This window comes from Miscanthus floridulus, chromosome 8, assembly GCF_019320115.1.
Source record: "Miscanthus floridulus cultivar M001 chromosome 8, ASM1932011v1, whole genome shotgun sequence".
Lineage (NCBI taxonomy): Eukaryota > Viridiplantae > Streptophyta > Magnoliopsida > Poales > Poaceae > Miscanthus > Miscanthus floridulus.
The window spans coordinates 187,368,508-187,387,263 of record NC_089587.1 but is presented as its reverse complement, the minus strand read 5'-3'; the positions used below and the strand labels follow the sequence as shown (position 1 = coordinate 187,387,263).

Below are 18,756 nucleotides of genomic sequence, written 5' to 3'. Positions count from 1 at the left end.
TTCAAGAACACTAGAATTGATGAGTTGTGTGATGAATTTAGAATTAGACATCAATTCTTGGCCAAGTACACTCCTCAATCAAATGGCTTAGTTGAAAGGAAGAATAGAACTTTGATTGACATGGCAAGATCAATGTTGAGTGAGTACAATGTGAGTCATTCATTTTGGGCCAAAGCAATCAACATGGCTTGCTACTATAGCAACCGACTCTATTGTCACCCAATGATGAAAAGGACACCTTATGAGCTATTGAATGGAAGAAAGCCCAACGTAGCATACTTCTGGGTTTTTGGTTGTAAATGCTATATATTGAAGAAAGGCACTAGATTGAGCAAGTTTGAAAAGAAATGTGATGAAGGTTTCTTGCTTGGTTACTCCACTACTAGCATGGCTTATAGAGTTTGGAATTTGGCTAGTGGTACTCTTGAGGAGGTTCATGATGTGGAGTTTGATGAAACAAATGGTTCCTAAGAGGAAGATGAGAATCTAGATGATGTAAGAGGCACTCAATTGGTCAATGCAATGAAGAACATGGACATTGGTGATATAAGGCCTAGAGAGGTGATTGATATTGAAGATGACAAGAATCAAGTGCTCTCTAACTCAAATGTACAAGCTAGTGGTTCTCATGATCAAATCCAAGCAAGCACTAGTAATGGCAATGTGCAAAATCAACAAATGGCTAGTTCATCATCTCAACCAAGTGATCAATCAAATGCTAGCAATCAAGTGCAAGTGCTTCAACCAACCAATGTTGCAAGAGATCATCCATTGGATACTATCATTGGTGATATTTCAAGAGGTGTGCAAACAAGATCAAGATTGACCTCATTTTGTGAGCATTTCTCATTTATGTCATCCATTGAACCTAAGAAGATAGATGAAGTTTTGAGGGATGTTGATTAGATAAATGCTATGCATGAAGAGCTAAACAACTTCATAAGAAACCAAGTACGAGATTTAGTTGAGAGGCCTAAGGATCATAATGTGATTGGAACTAAGTGGGTCTTTCGGAACAAGCAAGATCAAGATGGGATAGTAATAAGGAACAAAGCAAGATTAGTGGCTCAAGGTTACACTCAAGTTGAAGGTCTTGACTTTGGAGAAACATATGCCCCGGTTGCAAGATTGGAAGCAATTAGGATCTTGCTAGCTTATGCTTGTGCCCACAACATCAAGTTGTACCAAATGGATGTGAAAAGTGTATTTCTCAATGGGTACATCAATGAGCTTGTGTATGTTGAGCAACCTCCCAGTTTTGAAGATGAGAAGAAACCCAACCATGTCTACAAGTTGAGAAAGGCCTTGTATGGATTGAAACAAGCACCTAGAGCATGGTATGAGAGATTGAGGGATTTCCTACTCTCTAAGAGATTCAAGATGGGAAAGGTTGACACCACTCTCTTCACCAAGAAGCTTGGGAATAACTTGTTTGTAATGCAAATCTATGTTGATGATGTTATCTTTGGGTCAACAAATCAAGAATTTTGTGAGGAGTTTGGCAAGATGATGGCAAGTGAGTTTGAGATGTCTATGATTGGAGAGCTTAGTTACTTCCTTGATCTTCAAATCAAGCAAATGAAGAATAGCACATTTATGAGTCAAGGCAAGTATATCAAGGACATACTCAAGAAGTTTGAAATAGATGAGAGTAAAGCTATTAGTACACCAATGAGGACAAGTGGAAGTTTAGATAGTGATGCTAGTGGCAACATGGTGGATCAAAAGATGTATCGGTCTATGATTGGAAGTCTACTCTATGTGACTGCATCAAGGCCGGATGTGATGTTTAGTGTATGCATGTGTACTAGATTTCAAGCCTCACCAAGAGAAAGTCATTTGAAGGCAACTAAGAGAATATTGAGGTACTTGAAGCATACACAACATGTTGGATTATGGTATCCCAAAGGAGCAAGCTTTGAGTTAATTGGATATTCGGACTCCAATTATGTGGGATGCAAAGTTGAGAGAAAGAGCACATCGGGCACATGTCAACTATTGGGAAGATCACTTGTATCTTGGTCATCAAAGGAGCAAAATAGTGTAGCACTTTCAACCGCCGAAGCGGAGTACATTTTGGCCGGTAGTTGTTGTGCTCAATTACTTTGGATGAAGGCTACCTTGAGTGACTTTGGAATCAAGTTCAAGCAAGTGCCATTGCTATGTGACAATGAAAGTGTCGTGAAGCTCACCAACAACCCGGTTCAACACTCAAGAACAAAGCATATAGATGTCTGTCATCATTTCATAAGAGATCGCCAACAAAAAGGGGACATTTACATAGAGAGTGTGGGCACCGAAGATCAACTTGCCAATATATTCACCAAGCCACTTGATGAAAAGAGGTTTTGCAAGCTAAGGAATGAATTGAACATACTTGACTTCTCAAATATGTGTTGATGCACCCCCACTATATGACATGCCTCTCCTTCGAGCAAAGCAAGGTAAAGTTGATTGACATGTCATTCATCCATTACTAAGGACTTGGTTAGTGCATCTAGTCATTCCTATCATGTCCTAGGCTCATTCATGAAAATCAAATGAATTTGATGCTTATATGGTACCACTATTGCTTGAATATTTGAAATGATCTAGTGGTAGCATATGACATGTTTGTGGGCTTGTAAACCTAGTGTTTGATTTAGAAAATGAGCTATAAGTGTTTAACTCAACATGGTACAAGATAACCCTTATTTGGAGGTGTGAAGAAGCTTGTCCTTGGATCAAACCGAGTTAAATATCTTTTGCAAGTAATCTAGATTGAACCAAATTGGGAAAATGATCCTCATTTCACATGGTATCACCCCAACATATCTATAATTTGAGGCTACCTTGTGTGCAAATTGTTGACATTAATAATCCTACCCTATCTATAAGCCTTTGTGATCATTGATGACAAAGGGGGAGAAATAGTGTACAAAGATAGTGAAACAAAGGGGGAGAGATAATATATGACAAAGGAAGGGGATCAATTAAAATTTTGAGCATACAAATAGGGGGAGCAAGCTCATGAACTCATATGGTAAATTTGAATGTGCATTACATATGTTTGCTTGCATGGCATAAGTTTTAATTTCAAATATCCATGCTTGTGTGGTGTATGCTAGTTGTAGGTTTGAATGTTGAAATGAAAAACTAGCATGCATAGGCTATAGTAACTAGACCTATGTTCATTCTATGAAAACTAGACCCTTATTTGTAATATTGATCTCATGGGGTATTCTAGTTTTTTTGTATGTCTAGTTACCAATGGTGCTAAAGATGGTATAATGGTGCACTCCGATTGCTATCACGCTTCAAAGGTCCATCTCTTATACCTTAGCATCATTTGGTAGAAATTGACTCCTATATTTCCTATCTAATCATATGTGCAAAGCTTCAATCCAAACTCTTAGCACATATGTAGGGGGAGCAATTGCTATCATATGGAGTTCATGAAACTTGTCCATATCCTTTACACATGATAAATATACTTAGGCAAGCAATATGGATTCAAATGAACTTTAATTCATATCTTTGTATAAGGGTTGTCATCAATTACCAAAAAGGGGGAGATTGAAAGCTCTAATTTGATTTTGGTTAATTGATGAAACCCTAAGTGCTAACCTAGTTTATCAAGATGATTATGAGATAGGTAGCACTACTCCAAGTGATGAAGCAATGGCGAAGATCATGACATGGTGATGGCATGGTGATGGTCAAATGCTTAAACTTGGAAAAGAAGAAAGAGAAAAACAAAAGGCTCAAGGCAAAGGTATAAAATGTAGGAGCCATCTTGTTTTAGTGATCAAGACACTTAGTGAGTGTGATCACATTTAAGATAGATAGCCATACTATTAAGAGGAGTGAAACTCGTATCGAAATGCGGTTATCAAAGTACCACTAGATGCTCTAATTCATTGCATATGCATTTAGGATCTAGTTGAGTCCTAACACCCTTGAAAACATTTGTGAAAATATGCTAACACATGTGCACAAGGTGATACACTTGGTGGTTAGCACATTTGAGCAAGGGAGAAGAAGACAGAGGAGATGTCAGTGTCGATCAAGTGATCGGATGCTGGATCTGAATGCACCGGACGCTGACTGCCTATGTTCGGTCGCGCTGACTTGGCGGTACAGTAGCTAGGGTATACCACCAGACGCTGGGCTATGTCCGGTCGAGGTGGACCGGACGCGTCCGGTCGAGGAAAATGGATTTGGACCCTTACTGTACTCGACCGGATGCTGAGGCTCCAGCGTCTGGTCAGTTTAGCCAGAGCGTCCGGTCAGCACTTAGCCGTTGTGATCTGACGGTTCAGTTTTAACTCAGAATGACACGTGGCATAAATCAGTGGACCGGACGCTGAGTCCAGGGTCCGATCAGTATGACCGGAGCGTCCGGTCAGAGCGCGTTTTGCCCAGTGAAGGGGTATAATGGCTCTTTTCCATGGGGGCTTCTATTTAAGCCCCATGGCTAGCTGAAGCTCAAACTCTTGCACATTTTCATTGACATAGCAACCTTGTGAGCTTAGCCAAAGCCCTCCCACTCATCTCCATCATTGATCCATCATCATTGTGAGATTGGGAGAGAATCCAAGTGCATTGCTTGAGTGATTGCATCTAGAGGCACTTGGTATTCGTGTTGCACTGTGGATTTTGCTTGTTACTCTTGGTGGTTGCCACCACCTAGACGGCTCGGTGTAGCGGTGGAGGATCGGCACGAGTTGGTGATTGTTCGTGGCCGCCTTCGGTGATTGTGAGGGGAGTTGTACCTTCCCCAGCGGAGTGCCGAAATGTAACTCTAGTAAATTGCTCGTGTCATTGAGTTACCTCACTTGTGGGTCGGTTCTTGCGGTGTCCAATCATGTGGACGAGGTTTGTGAAACACCTCTTAGCCACCGAACCACCAAGTGTTGGTCGACACAACAGGGACGTAGCGTGTTGGCAAGCACGTGAACCTCGGGAGAAAATCGATTGTCTCTTGTCTTTGGCATTCTCCGAGTGATTGGCTATATATTCATCTTGTGATTGGTTCATCCCCTACACGTTAGTATAATCACCCTACTCACTTATTTATATTCTTGCAAACTAGTTGATACAAGCTCTTTAGTGTAATTAGAATTGAGAGCTTACTTTATTATTTACATTCATCTAGTTGAGCTCTTTAGAGTAGCAAGATTGAGAGCACTTAGTGAGTAATTACATAGCAAGTTTGTGTGCCTAAGTAATCATTGCAACTAGAATTGTTGGATAGGTGGCTTGCAACCCTTGTAGAGCTAGAGCAAGTTTGCATTACGCTATTTGTCATACTAATCAAATTGCTCTAGTTGATTTGTAGAATTTTAAATAGGCTATTCACCCCCCTCTAGCCATATTAGGACCTTTCAATAGGGTTCACTCCTTTTTTTCTTATCTATGGTGCAGACATAGTACTACCCAAGGAGATCGGCTACGCCTCTCCTCACGTCTGCGCCTATGATGAGGATACAACAGAGGAAGCCTTACAAGGTTCCCTTGATAGGCCCGACGAGCACCGTGGAACGACACTCGTTCGCTTCGCAAGATATCAGCAATAGTTGCGCAAGTACCACAACAAGCACGTTCGACCACTAAACTTCATGCAAGGCGATCTAGTTCTACGTCGAGTGCAGACAACCAAGGGGAAAAACAAGTTTACACCCCCTTGGAAGGACTGTTTATCATGGCCAAAGTGCTAAGATCGGGAACGTATAAGCTGGCAAACATGAAAGGTGAAGTCTACACGAATGCATGGAATGTTGACTTACTACATCGGTTCTACGCGTAAGAGAGCAGCCCTATGGTAGGGCCAAGTTTACGGATGGTGTACCACCAACCCACAATAAATGCAGTAGGCTCCACCAATAAGATGATCAGTATGCACCTGAACTTAAACTAAGCACCCCAGTAGGTCACGCTGACCTGCTGAGGCACTCAGGGGCTACCCAATCAAAAAGTTTCAAAGAGTATAACACTTTCGGGCAGATCGTATCATGGGTTTCTAGTCAATCACCGCAATACATTATGCTAACCTATTACGGTGATCCGGGGGCTATAACTAACACTACACGAAGCCATGAGGCCATTACTCAGGAAAACACAAAACATGAAGTGCAGAAAAGTCTTTATTCTAAGGCTAATCCAATTTACACATCATGAGGAGCAGAGCGGATTACATCCTCTACTCTCTCAGATTCAATAATGGCGCCTGCTGCGTCTCTAAACTCCACGGCCAGTGCACCAACATTGTCAGGTTCTTCCACTGGTGGAAATCCGATCGCCATACCATGAAGGTCCTCGCCGCTCCGGAGTGTAGCAGCCGCCAATGCCAACGCAACCTCACGACGAACCGCGTACCGAATTACTTTGGTAAACCACCTCAGGACATTGCTGAGGTGCTCTTCCACGCTCACTCCCACTGGTGAGAGCACGTCAATCATGCCACCACATGCCTCTAGCAAGGCAGCATGTTGGTCTTGATATTGACCTACCCTGACCGCCATGGCGGAGGAGTTAGCCACAGCAGCGTCACGGTCGCGCTCTGCCTCCGTCACCTGCTCGGTCAGAATGGCGTTGGCATCATGAAGCATCGCCACCCTGCCTTAGGCAGCGACCAGCTGCTCTTGGACAGCTGAGAAGCATAATTAGAGCAACCGCTCATCAAAGCAAGACATCTCCAGAAGGATGAATAGGGAATCTCACCAGGAACTTACCGAGAAGGTGCGCCTAGGCTTCAGTGTGGGATGTCGTGGTAGCAGCCGCTTCCCGCTCTGACCTAGCCATCACTTCTTGTATGGCCTCCAACTGCGCTCGGAGACGACTCACTTCATCCCCGGCCATCGTGACTACCGGTGGAGTTGCGGCTTCCACCGCCGCAACACTGCCTGGCGATGCGAGAGGACTCGCATCGTCAAGCACAGGAAGCCTAGAAGAACACCTAGTGAGAAGAAGTACAAAGCCCCAAGTTCACCCGATTCAGATTGGTACAGTTACTTACCCGACGAAAGAAGGGTGGATGGATGGATAGCGCTTGCCTACCGCCCGTTTAGCAACCTCCGTCCTCGAGCTCCCCATGCTCTCCATAAAATTAGATCTAAGGGGATAGAGACGGAGGAAGATGAAGAATTAAAGAAAGGGAGGTAAGCTCAACAGTGCGTAGATAAGATTATGCCCATTTATGCCTCCCCTTCTTTATATAAGCAGGAACCGGAGCATGGATGGCATCCCAACCGCACACGCTTGTGCATGGGAAAACAAGCCATCAACATCGACACTCCGGCTTCTGGTAAGCAAACTCACCCACGGATTCAGGCGGTTCGTTTTCAATACACCCTCATCTGAGCCGGTGCAGGCGAGTGGTCTGACACTTAGATCGGGTTCTTGGCCCAGCTCGCCCCTTCAGCAGGTGTAAGCGGTAGCGATTCATTCGCTATCGACCCTGCCCCTCTTGAGTCAGGGGGTATTTGGGAGGGTCACCAGTCTGACTCTAAAACCTCTGGCACTCAGTGTCACATAAATCTCCTAATACTCGGACAAGCTCGAAGTACCTTATTTTAGCGGATGTGTGCCCCTTTGGGGGAAACTAGAAAACTGGTTGGCTCATGGCTGTAACCAAAGTACGAGCTCCTGGAATCTAGAAAACGAGTTTTATGACGTGCCCCTGCTAGTCTAGCTTTGTCCTGCCGCTTCCTTTCAGTGAAGCGGACGTTCACTCGTTCTATCCGTTATCAGCTCGAAGAGTAACACACACAGCTACCAACAGCTGCTCACGCGTTCGTTACTCGCCCGCAGTGATGCCCAAACCGGAACACTGTTATATTGGCCTCAGGGCTCTGGGACAACATCCTTACTCTAGCACTAACGAGGTTCATGAAAATTCGTATCACATCACTTGAGGGATCTCGAAGAAGAACGTGACACCCTGGTGCTCAGACGACCTGCAATAGGTCACCCTAAAAATCAACTGGCTTAGTGACGCACGAGCAATGGAGGTGCACCTACCCCATCCTCATTATTGTTTACGACTAGGACTTAATGATGCGCAACCACTATTTACACGCCGAAATACGTCGGGAACCAACTTATCGAGTACAGCGGTATTTCTACCCTAACACGGCATCTACGATGTCTTGGAAGCTACACTGTCGGTTATCGGGAACACCACCCGAACGCGGCGTTTACAACGTCCCGAGGGCTACGCCTAGGAAACTACGTTTCCCGATATGGGGTGTACCACCCGAGTCAGACACTTACAGTTGCCAGGGGCAACATCCCTTGATGTACGGTGTACCACCACCGCACTCGATGCTTGAAGAATATTCTCGCTACCCGAGAAATACTCTTAGTATTCGAACGGCAACATACTGGCTACCCAACACTTGGGAATATCTAATTACGCTGCTCCATACTTCGACACCCGAAGATGCTCACTATGTACTCACAGTACGCAGGACTTATAGGGGGGAGATTGCGACGTCCCGAGGGCTTAAAGCTACTGTCAGAGATATGGGCCATGGGTACCTGCACCGCCCGTATATGTGACTACCATCAAGCTATCGGCCCAGCAGCCATCAAAGGAGAGGCCCGCAAGGGCTGATGCAATCAACCAACATGGAGATCAAAGCAAACCAAGACGGACGTATCTGGACAATAGCAAGGATCTATCTGATGTAACAAACTAGGAAACAATATGTTAGCCCGATCGTCCTCTCTGTAATCCTACATCTCCTGCCTATATAAAAGAGGGTAGAGACCTCGGGCTCGGGATGCAATCTTCCACCAATTTCATCTACCTTGTAGCTAGGAGCAACAACCCCTGTAATTGAATATACGAATGCAAGAGCCGTCGCACCACTGGAGTAGGGATTAACGTGTACCACGTCGGAACCGGTATAAATCTATGTGTCTCGTATGCTACCATCCGATTCCGTCTATGCGATCATGTTGTTGTATATTGCCGGAGCAAAATAATCCGACACAAGTGTTTCAGATGTTTCAGAAGTATGCCGCAATTGTTACATATGGATGTTGCAGAAGTAGATTGGGACGTTGCACATATTGCATATTTTTGCAATTGTTTTCAGTGTTATGTTGCAAGCGTTTTGAAAAATATTTTCAGACGTATGCTGTAACAAGTATTTTATCTGGATGTTGCATATATTTCACATACATGTTACAAGTGTTTTATCTGGATGTTGCATATGTTTTATACATATGTTGCAACAATATGTTAATGTTTCATCTGTGTCCGACGTATGTAGCATCGAAGTATTTTATGTGGCAAGTGTTTCACAGGGCACGGTGAATGATGAACGCACCGCCCATGCGCCGGGAATGGGGCGCGGCAGAGCTAGGGACCGGCAGACGGGGGCGCAGCAAGCTGGGGCCGACTCTCGAGTCCCGCCCACGCGGAGAGAGATGAGGGGTTTTGAGGGAAGGAGCGGGGCGTAGCGACGTGGCTGGATGCTCATGCGAGGTGGGGCGAGGCGGAGGGGGCGTGCTACGCGGCCGTCCATCTGGACATGAGGAGCAGCAGGCGTAGGTCGCCAACGGTCCCCACAGGTGCGGCCCCCGGGTGGGCACGTGAAAAGTATGCACGAACAGGGTGCAGAGTGCAACGCGCGCTGGAAAACAAATCGGTTCGGTCTATATTATCTTCCGACGGATCAATATGCGATCGAGCAGTTCCGGAGTTGAATAGTTCGGTTTCAATTTAGTTACCGTTCTCCCTTCGCCATCTCGGCTTATAAGCAGTATAAGCACGCTGGACCGGCACAACTCAAGGCAACGACAAGGGCCCAGGCCCACACATACCGGCTAAACCATGAGGCCCACTACGGCTACACCTGATGCTACATTGCTACTACTCCTCTCACTCGTGACGGTGACTCCTTCCCACGGCTTCCACCGCTACGATGGATCTCCGCCAGCCGCTTCCACCGCCCACGGCCGCCACCTCCACTCGTCCCTTCAGAGACAGGCGGCGTTCCGGCGGCGAGCGGACAACAAGCTTGCTTCACTGGATCTCCGCCAGAAGCTTCCACCGCCACGCTGGATCTCCGCCAGCCGCTTCCACCCCTCCCTTCCGAAACAGGCGGCGTGCCCACTCCCAGGCAGGCGGCGTGTGGACGACAGGCTTGCCCAGTCAGCGGGCAGATGCAGGGCTGGTGAGGACCGAGCTTTGGTACAGTTCCCGAACTTGGTGATGATAACTCATCTCCATCTCCTGTTGTGAGTCTACATTGTCTGAAAATTGATTTAGGTGATGTATTTTTTTAGGTAATTTAGGTAATGTATGAGCTGCCTATTTTGAACTGTCATCTCCTTGTTGCGAGGCTTGCCACGGTGAAATTCTAACCAGAAATCTCTTGCCTAATTTCGTAAAGCCCATTACGCCTAACCGATCTAGCTGAGTAGTTAACTACCAAATCCCACTCCTACGACTGGCAAGAAGACCAGTGCCGCCACCTCCCCTTCTCTTGCTATGTAGCATACTCATATGTTCTAGACCAGCAACTTCTAAAAAAAATATTAGTTAAGCAGTGGCATCAATCTGTAGCAGTACTCTTTGGTCTTTCCATTGGTAGCACAAGGAGAATTATGAACAGTCTCAGGTCTTAGCTAAATTTAGTGATGTCTGTTTGGTTCAGGTAGTACAAATGACCAGTTTGGTTCCTTTAGTAGCTGAGACTAGTTTGCAGAGGATTGCCCAGCCTAGCTGAGCAAGGCAAGGCAAGAAAAGATATTAGTGTGTGTTTCACTTGCTGTTTTAGCTAGCTACCAAACAGCTAGGCTAGCTCAGCAAGGCGACCTGGTAGTAAGTAGAAACCATTCCTATCTTGTTTAATTGTTTTCTGATTGTTCTTTATTTGTTTAATTGTTTACACCACTCATTTCAGTTGTATGAGCGACGATGGATACTTGGTGACGGACAAAGACTTGACAGAGGACGGGTCAGATGATAGATACTTGACGATTTACAAAGACTCGACAAAGGACTGGTCGGACGAGTCCCCAACCGCCACGGCAGATGCTATGGAGGGCGGAATCGTATGTCTCTTCCTAGCATGGCTTTGTCCTCATTTTTATGTTTTTTGGCTGTTAATTCAAATGGTGATTGTTTCTTCTTGTAGGAGCCATGGGCTACATCAGTTGGTGAAACAAGTTCCCCGGCTGAATGCCTTGACAAAAGGAAACTATCAGATGACTGGATGAAACAATCTTATCATTGTCGTAAGATCCGACGATTGCAGAGGGACACTGTGTCACTAGATTTGCAAGTGATGGTATTACAGCTAGAAATGACCAGACTATATGCAGATCAGGCGGAAGTAACAGAAATGATAAGTGATTTGAAGGTATGCCTATCCTTCCTCATAGGTGACTTTTGCCTTATTCTTCTCATATCTAAGATTCATGTGTGTGATCCTTAACATGTCCATCTAATATTGCAGAAGTTCTTTTTTGGATAAAACTCAGATATCTTTTTTATGGAATTGAGATCTGCTGCGGTTGCAGTAACTGATGCAACTGGTCCAAACTGTCGAGGGAGCAAGGGGAGGCCTAACCCAAGCTGAGTATGGTTAAAAATACAGTTAACAAAAGCTTTGCCATCCTGGTAGTATGTTATCTAAAAGGCAATGCACAGACGTGAAATGGTTTTTATACTTATGTTTATGGACTCAAGAGGAAGTGCTTGATGCCAAGAACTATGATCTGTCAGCTTGCCGCCTGCTGTCTCACTATCCTGAGTAGTGTGTTGCAATTTGAACCTGATTCTCTGTTGTCTGTTGAATTATAAACCTGGTGTGACACTTGAGCATAATTATGGATTAATTTTGCACAAAATCTCCTGTTGTCTCGTTTACTACTGAGTGGTTCTGAACTATTGGATCATATAGTTGAGCAAATTCTTTAATAATGTGCTCAGTTCGTGGCTTCAAGAAAAGAAATTTAAACATCCAACTCAATGAACGTTTAGTTACATTTGCACTCATACTGGTAGTCGTAATGATACAACAATTATAAGCTAGGAATTTTTTCTACAGCATGTATGATCGTCATCTCTTATTTTAATGCCTTCCTCCCTCTTCTATACAAAAGAAAGCTGACCATGTATCCACAGCCTGAAAATGCCACAATATTCCATGCCGACAAGCCATCAACTCGTCAAACGTCTCCTCTGCATCGAATACATTCACTGGGCTTCATACTTCTTTTCTTCTGAATCTCACATCACCAGAACAACTGAAGGAAACTGTAACAGTTTAGGCTTATCGCTTCGATAATGATGAGAACCGGGCGGCTGGACGCGGTGTTCTGAAGGAAACTGTAACAGTTTAGGCTTATCGCTTCGATAATGATGAGAACCGGGCGGCTGGACGCGCCAATCCACCCTGATCCCCCGCACTCGCTTTCCTCCCGCTCTGCCCGCCCGCTCTCCAGGCCGTCCTGGGATGGGGACGCCGCGCGCGCCCGCCTGTGCTCCCTCCCTCCCTCCCCCCACTAGAGACGAGAACGACCGCAACGGCTCCAACGAGGTAGGTCGATCCTTCTCTGGATCTAAGCCCTCCTCCTCCTCCTTTGGATCTGAGGGACGTGGCGGTGGCTAGGGTTCCGACAAGCTTTGGGGTCCTATTCCCTCCTCCTATCGGCGAGCTCGAAGGTGATGGGCCAAGGGATGTTTTGTACGTTTTATTTTTGCTGTGTTCTCCCCATGTTGTAATGCGTTTTCGGGATGTTGCAACAGATGATTTTCGAATATTGCAATGAGATTTTTTTGGGTCGTTGCAACAGATGTTTTTGCGATGTTGCAGTACTACTATTTGAGATGTTGCAGTACATAATTTTCAATGTTCTAGCATATAATTTTCGATGTTGCAGTACATTTTTTTTTATGTTGCACTACATATTTTGCGATGTTGCAGTACATAATTTTCATTGTTGCAGTACATAATTTTCATGGTTGCAGTACATATTTCTTCGATGTTGCAGTACATGTTTTTCGATGTTGCAATACATATTTTTGCGATGTTGCAATATTTATATTTCGATGTTGCACTTCGTAGTTTTTCCATATGTTTTGCGATGTTGCACTTGAAGTGTATCGTGCTATTTTGGGACAGGGGTACTGTGGGGGAACCGGGTGCGTTGGGGAGGGGAGCAGCATCCGGATTCTATTCCATTCCATCCTGTTCTGGTTTGGGATCCGATTCTGCGGGGGTGGGGGTGTTGGGAAAGGGAGCGGACGTCTGGACGCTAGGATGCCTGTTCTTGCTTTACTAATTGAAAAATAATTGATATTGATTTCAGAAGCACATGATCCGAGCATGTCACCTTCAAGTTGTGTTATGTCTTGTAAGAGAGCAGAACATGAGTCCACTAATACTTCAAGTCCGTGCCGTCTGCGCTAGGAGAGGGAGATAGATGCAGGTCCTGTCCATCGGACTCCGCGCTTGCCAGGGAGCTGCCGGTGCGCTGAGGAGGTTATTGAGGTGTAAAAATACAATTATACCCTTAAAAATTTTAATTAGAAACCAGTTCATGGCCTTCGTATTTTTGTGGTTCCGGTGGTTCTTTATATTTTATAACCATAAGATCTATCTAAATAGATGGCTCTTCTTTTTTTCAAGAACCTTAAAATTTGACTTGTAGTTAGAAGGAGAAATTTGCTGCACTGATTTTGTCCGTAGTTTCCACTGCGGCACGCCGGCACTGCCTGATGATCAAGTCCTCTCGCCATAAATAGTCCACTAGTCCAGCAGTATAGGCAAGTATTCACTTCCAAAAAAAAAGTATAGGCAAGTACAAGAACAGCTCATAGAACACAATTCTGTTCTAGTACTGTAAGGATAAAAGAACCTATTCTCCTTCAATAAATTAACATTTGCACAACCGTGATGTTCATAAATACACACAAAAAAATTTGTCCATGTACGTCAAGAACAAAATGCAGATACGTAGCCCACACCATGTGTCAGAACCAGTTGGCATCAGCCACCACAAGGCTCTGGAAGATCGCTCACTGGGAGCAGGAAACGCATAAACAGAACACGCTAACAAGTACTCCGTAACAATGATCACAAAGTAGCAGCCCTGGCCGGATCCATGTCACACCTGCAGGCTGCAGGCTGCAGGCTGCAGGTTGCAGAGTGCATCCACCATGTCGATCAGTCGGTCTAGGAGCCGCCTTCCACTCTCTTCCTGAACATGATCCTGCCCAGCAGGCTCGTACTGCCCTTCTTCTTCCTCTTCGGGTCAGCGGAAACATCGTCCTGCCGCAGCGGCGCGGCGGCGAACACAGGATGGACGACTATCTGCATCGAATCCTTGTCGTCAGCACCAGCGCCGGTGTTCTCCTGCTGCTGTGCTGCGCTCCTCCTCGGCGTAGCACAGACCTCACCTCCGTCTTTCTTGGACAGCACTTGTTGCTTGGGTGTGGTGGGAGACATGGAGGCCTCGGCGTCGGCGAACTCCTCGGCGAGGATGCTCGCGAGCGACTGCGGCCTGTAGTCGGACGCCGCGTTGCTCGGCCTGGGGATGCAGATGGAGGAGGTGTCTAGAGGACCTGAAGTTGCTGGCATCTTTAGAGCTTTCAGCTGCTTGCTCAGAATCGTGATCGTCTCCTGGCACTCGGCGAGCTTGTCAGCTGCTGCGAGGATCTCTGAGTTCTGCAGTGAATGCTGATGTTGTGAGTTCAGTTCCTGATGATGATATACTGAATATTGTAACTACTACTATACTATTTTCCTGTAAGAATGTATAGCAAGGACACCATAACTTACTGTTGCTAAATGACTTTCCTCTTGAGCTGCACAATTTTCCACACTTGCTTCAGCAACAGGGCTGCATGATAAAGAATATACATCAAAATTCTAAACTGTTGGCAATAGTTTTTAAAAAAAAAAAACATGACTAATACACGTAGTGACATATAAATCTACCTTTTTATCTCACAGTATGCCGATTTTCTTCCTGGAAGGATACTATCATCCTGGGCTTGTATAACATGTATCGGTTCTGTATCAGGCTTCTGTAGATGATTGGCCATAATCTTGCTTTCCACTGACTGAACTGGTTCTTCCTCTGCTTCTGTCTGAATACCTAATTTTGCTGCTGGTTTAGCGCTTTCAGTGTCATGTGTACCATTTACGGGCACTGTACTCAATGACTTAACTCCATCAAAATTTTCTGTATTACTGTTCAAACTGTCAGTCTGATCTTGATCTGAGAAGTATTGGCTCACTATATACTTTAGGACGAGGCAAACCTCATCTATGAACTTTCCAAGGTTACATTTCCCTTCAAGTAGATCATGACAGAAATGAACCAGGTGCTCAAGGCGGCGAAAAAGTTCAGACTTGTTGTGCAACAGCACTCTTGATCTTGCAACATTGTCTTCTGCAGATGTGCGAATCATGGAAGTGATTTCCTCAACCATATTTCTCACCGCCTTCTCTATTTCAGACCGGTCATTCATTGCAACTGAATCATCTCTCTTGGCAGAAATAGCTGTCTGATCCAATGCTTGGCTTATCTGTTCAATAATAGTTTCAACACTTTCCCCACTTGCTTCATGCCTGTGCACAACTAGTTCCCAAATATTCTTAACCTTTTCAGTATGGCCGTTGGAGATACTACCATCCAGGACAGGACCACTGCCATTCTGTTCTTTCGTTACCAGTCCTGTATCTGCCTTCTTCAGAGATGCGCGTTGCGCGTTGCGCTTCTGATCACCTGATGCCATCTCCAGCTTCTCAATCTCAGCGAAATCATCGAGCAAGTTCATCTCAGATGAAGATGGTGCCATGATGGGCGCACCGTTTTGGTTGCCTGACCTGAACTTGTCCAGTTCAGAAACCAGAGCAGAAGCCCAGGATTCAGACTGACTGTTGGCGTCACTCAGCTGCCTGTTCTCCTCCGTCAGTTCCTTGAGCTGCCTCTGAGCCACGGTCAGCTTGCAGGCCTCGTCGGCGTACTTAATCTGCATGAACTGCAGCTCGCTCTCCCTCTTGGCGAGCGCCTGCTTCAGCGCCTTGTTCTCGTCCTCCACGGCGCGGAGCTTGAACGCGTAGCCCTCGGCGTCCGAGACGGAGGAGCGCCGCGGCGACGGGGTCCGCGGCGCGACGACCGACCGCGGCGAGGAGGGCATCGCGAGACGCGGCCGCCTCGGGCTGGCTGATGTGGGGGTCTGGGTCGGCTGCTGATCGACCTCGTCCCTCATCTTGGCGATCGCTGCCGGCCCGGGGAGGCGCTTTCGGACCATGGCGCGCAGCCGCTGGCACTCGGCCTCCAGCTCCGCGATCCGCTTCAGGTGCTCCGCCTGCTGCCGGCGCGCGGCGTCGACGGACTTGAGGTCGTACTCCCGCTCCTGGCCCCGGACCTCCAGCTCCTTCTGGAGCATGCGCACCTCGTACTGCAACGACCCGGCTTGCTTCTGCGCCGATTCTAGCCTCGCCGTCGCGTCGGCGAGCTTGTTCCCAGTGGCCGCCGCGGACTCCCTCAGCTCCCCGATCAGCGCGTCCTTGGAGTCAGCGGCCTTGCTGAGGTGGTTGTTCTCGGCGGCGAGCTTCGCGACCTTCTTGTTCGCGTCCTCCAGCTTCTGCTGGAGCTCGCGCACTTTCTTCTTCTCGGAGGATATCTCGTTGGCCGCCTCCACGATGATCTGCTCCCGCTCTTCCCTGGCAATGACCAGCCGTTCCATGCAGGATCTCAGAGCTTCTCCCATTTCAGCCATTGTTACCTTGATGCTTGCTTCTCCAGATTATCCCTTGAAAACAATCACTGAGTAGTATAGTTAAGCATTGTTAGCTCAGCCTGAGCAATGAGGATATCCAGCTAAAAATTTATGCAGAACAAAGAATACGTGGGAAAAGAAAGAAAGAATTTACGTTAACAACTTCTGTAAGAACAGCTGTTGGGCAAGCCAATTAGGTTTGCATGATGCTCTTTCTTATGTATGAACCCCCAACAACTGCACTAGTTTGGTTCTCACGTTTTGCCAACCAGCTGCTAAAGATAAATAGTCCTACTAGAACTGAACAGTTCTTGATTCCATCCAGCAAAGCTTTTTGTAAAGGAGAAATAGAAATGTGTGGGTTCTGAAGCAACCGCTACTAGTTGACGTGTCTCATTCCGAAGAAAAAAACTTGCTGTTAACTGAACTCTTTGTCGTCAGGAGCGTTGAACATTAGTTCCTCTCAAATTATGACCACCAAACCAACCATGTACTAAGTGTAACAGAACTAGAGAAAGTATGTTTTTGTACTGTTGGGTCGTACTGATGAACCCTGTCTGTCGTTTACATTCAAAAGTACGATGATCATCTAAACCCATGATCCATAATTTGATATTGACTGTCCAATTTAAGACCGATGAAACTGCTGATGTTCTGACAACTGCCTATTTGTTTGAGTTCATCATAAAACTGTAAGATTATTAGCTAAAGACTGAAGTAACGAAAATGTAACGATGAAGAAACAAACCGGAAACCTGATGAAGTGTATCAACTGAATTTGACGAACACATGAAGTAGTAATAATCTAGTTGCAAAACTGAAACTCAGCATTCGAATAACTCGAAACAGAAAGAGCAACGCAGTGCAGGACATTTTCGCGTCGAAAAGCATCAGAACCAAAGCGACAAGAGTCCAACCAGTACCTGGTTGATCAGGCTATGCAATTCGTCAGCCACCGCCCGCAGGGATGCATAGCTAGCTTCTCGGTCAAGGTACCACGGCCGGAGCAGGAAGCAAGAACTGAACCGGCGACTGGCGAGTGGAAACCTCACCTCACTCGCTCAAGGCATTCCGTCAGTAGCAGTAGGCAGCTTGGCTGCTAAGGTGCAAGCGGTACTGGCAGTTTGGTCGGTGTGCCTTGGAGGGGGTTGCGGTTGCAGGAGTAGAGCCTGTTGAGGAGGAAGGCGCCAAGGGGGGCAGCGCGGGTGGCGCTTTCGCTTGGCGGGAAGCGGAGGAGTCAAGGAAGACGCGGAAGCCTGGTGGTTCAGGCATGCTGTCAGAGAGACTGCAAGCTGGAGCAGCAGTTGGGCTGTTCAGTTCTGTCCTGGGTAGTACATCGATACGACCACACACGTCCCACCGGAGATCAGCCGTGGCCTCTTCGGTTCTTCGTCTTCCTCCCCTTGACATTGACATGGCTGCTCGACTGCTCTGCTGGAGGATCAGGATAACCAGTTTGCACGCGACGACTGGAATTTGTTATCAATTTCATTTTTTCCCTCTAGAAAATGTTAGTAACATCGATTTCATGAGTTCTACTTCTTACAATGAGATTGATATATATGTAGTGTGCGTGTGTTTTTTTCTCTCTCAGAAAAATATTCTGCATTTCTTGTCGTCGACAGCCTGAATTACCTATCCAGATAGGTTACTGACTAACTTTTTTCTGCAAGCGATCGATGTGGCATTGCACCTTGTGGACGTTGGGGTGACGAAGATAGGTCGGTAAAATGGCGCCGTCAGCTTTTGAGGTTTATAAGACCAACAAAAAAATCACTGACCCGTCCATGGCACCACTCTGTAGACTGGCAAGTACGTCAGGAACATTGTGAAATCGTCGTCCGGACACAGGAGAAATGCGGAGCACGATATCGGACATGCTCTCCACGTGTTAGGTCGATCGGCAGCACTTGAATCTGACTCAAGTGAAAGAGAAAAAGTCATCACTTTTGGTGCTGGATCAAAGCCATCATCCAGTGCACCAATCTGTGGACATGACTCTTTTTGAAGCAATTAATTTT

The 18,756-nt window shown here is 46.2% G+C and overlaps 2 protein-coding genes across 5 annotated transcripts; one reads left to right on the top strand and one right to left on the bottom strand.

The window, feature by feature from the left end:
- The first annotated feature begins 9,896 nt into the window (after nucleotides 1-9,896).
- LOC136474310 (uncharacterized) lies at nucleotides 9,897-11,801 on the top strand. Of its 2 annotated transcripts, none has more exons than XM_066471903.1 (4): nucleotides 9,897-10,166; nucleotides 10,899-11,049; nucleotides 11,133-11,357; nucleotides 11,454-11,801. In XM_066471903.1, exons 1-4 carry the CDS (start codon nucleotides 10,156-10,158, stop codon nucleotides 11,469-11,471), a joined length of 405 nt encoding a protein of 134 aa, XP_066328000.1. In that variant the 5' UTR covers nucleotides 9,897-10,155; the 3' UTR covers nucleotides 11,472-11,801. The 2 variants fall into 2 exon arrangements, with proteins under 2 accessions (XP_066328000.1, XP_066327999.1); XM_066471902.1 differs by having other exon boundaries at nucleotides 9,897-10,183.
- A 2,050-nt stretch (nucleotides 11,802-13,851) lies between these two features.
- LOC136474309 (filament-like plant protein 7) lies at nucleotides 13,852-17,936 on the bottom strand. Of its 3 annotated transcripts, none has more exons than XM_066471899.1 (4): nucleotides 17,659-17,936; nucleotides 14,943-16,782; nucleotides 14,784-14,844; nucleotides 13,852-14,681 (listed from the first exon to the last, which is right to left on the bottom strand). In XM_066471899.1, the coding sequence occupies exons 2-4, from the start codon at nucleotides 16,733-16,735 to the stop codon at nucleotides 14,178-14,180; spliced, it is 2,358 nt and encodes a 785-aa protein (XP_066327996.1). In that variant the 5' UTR covers nucleotides 16,736-16,782; nucleotides 17,659-17,936; the 3' UTR covers nucleotides 13,852-14,177. The 3 variants fall into 3 exon arrangements, with proteins under 3 accessions (XP_066327996.1, XP_066327998.1, XP_066327997.1); XM_066471901.1 differs by having other exon boundaries at nucleotides 13,852-14,669; nucleotides 17,659-17,934; XM_066471900.1 differs by lacking the exon at nucleotides 17,659-17,936 and adding an exon at nucleotides 16,890-17,025.
- Between the last annotated feature and the right edge of the window lie 820 nt (nucleotides 17,937-18,756).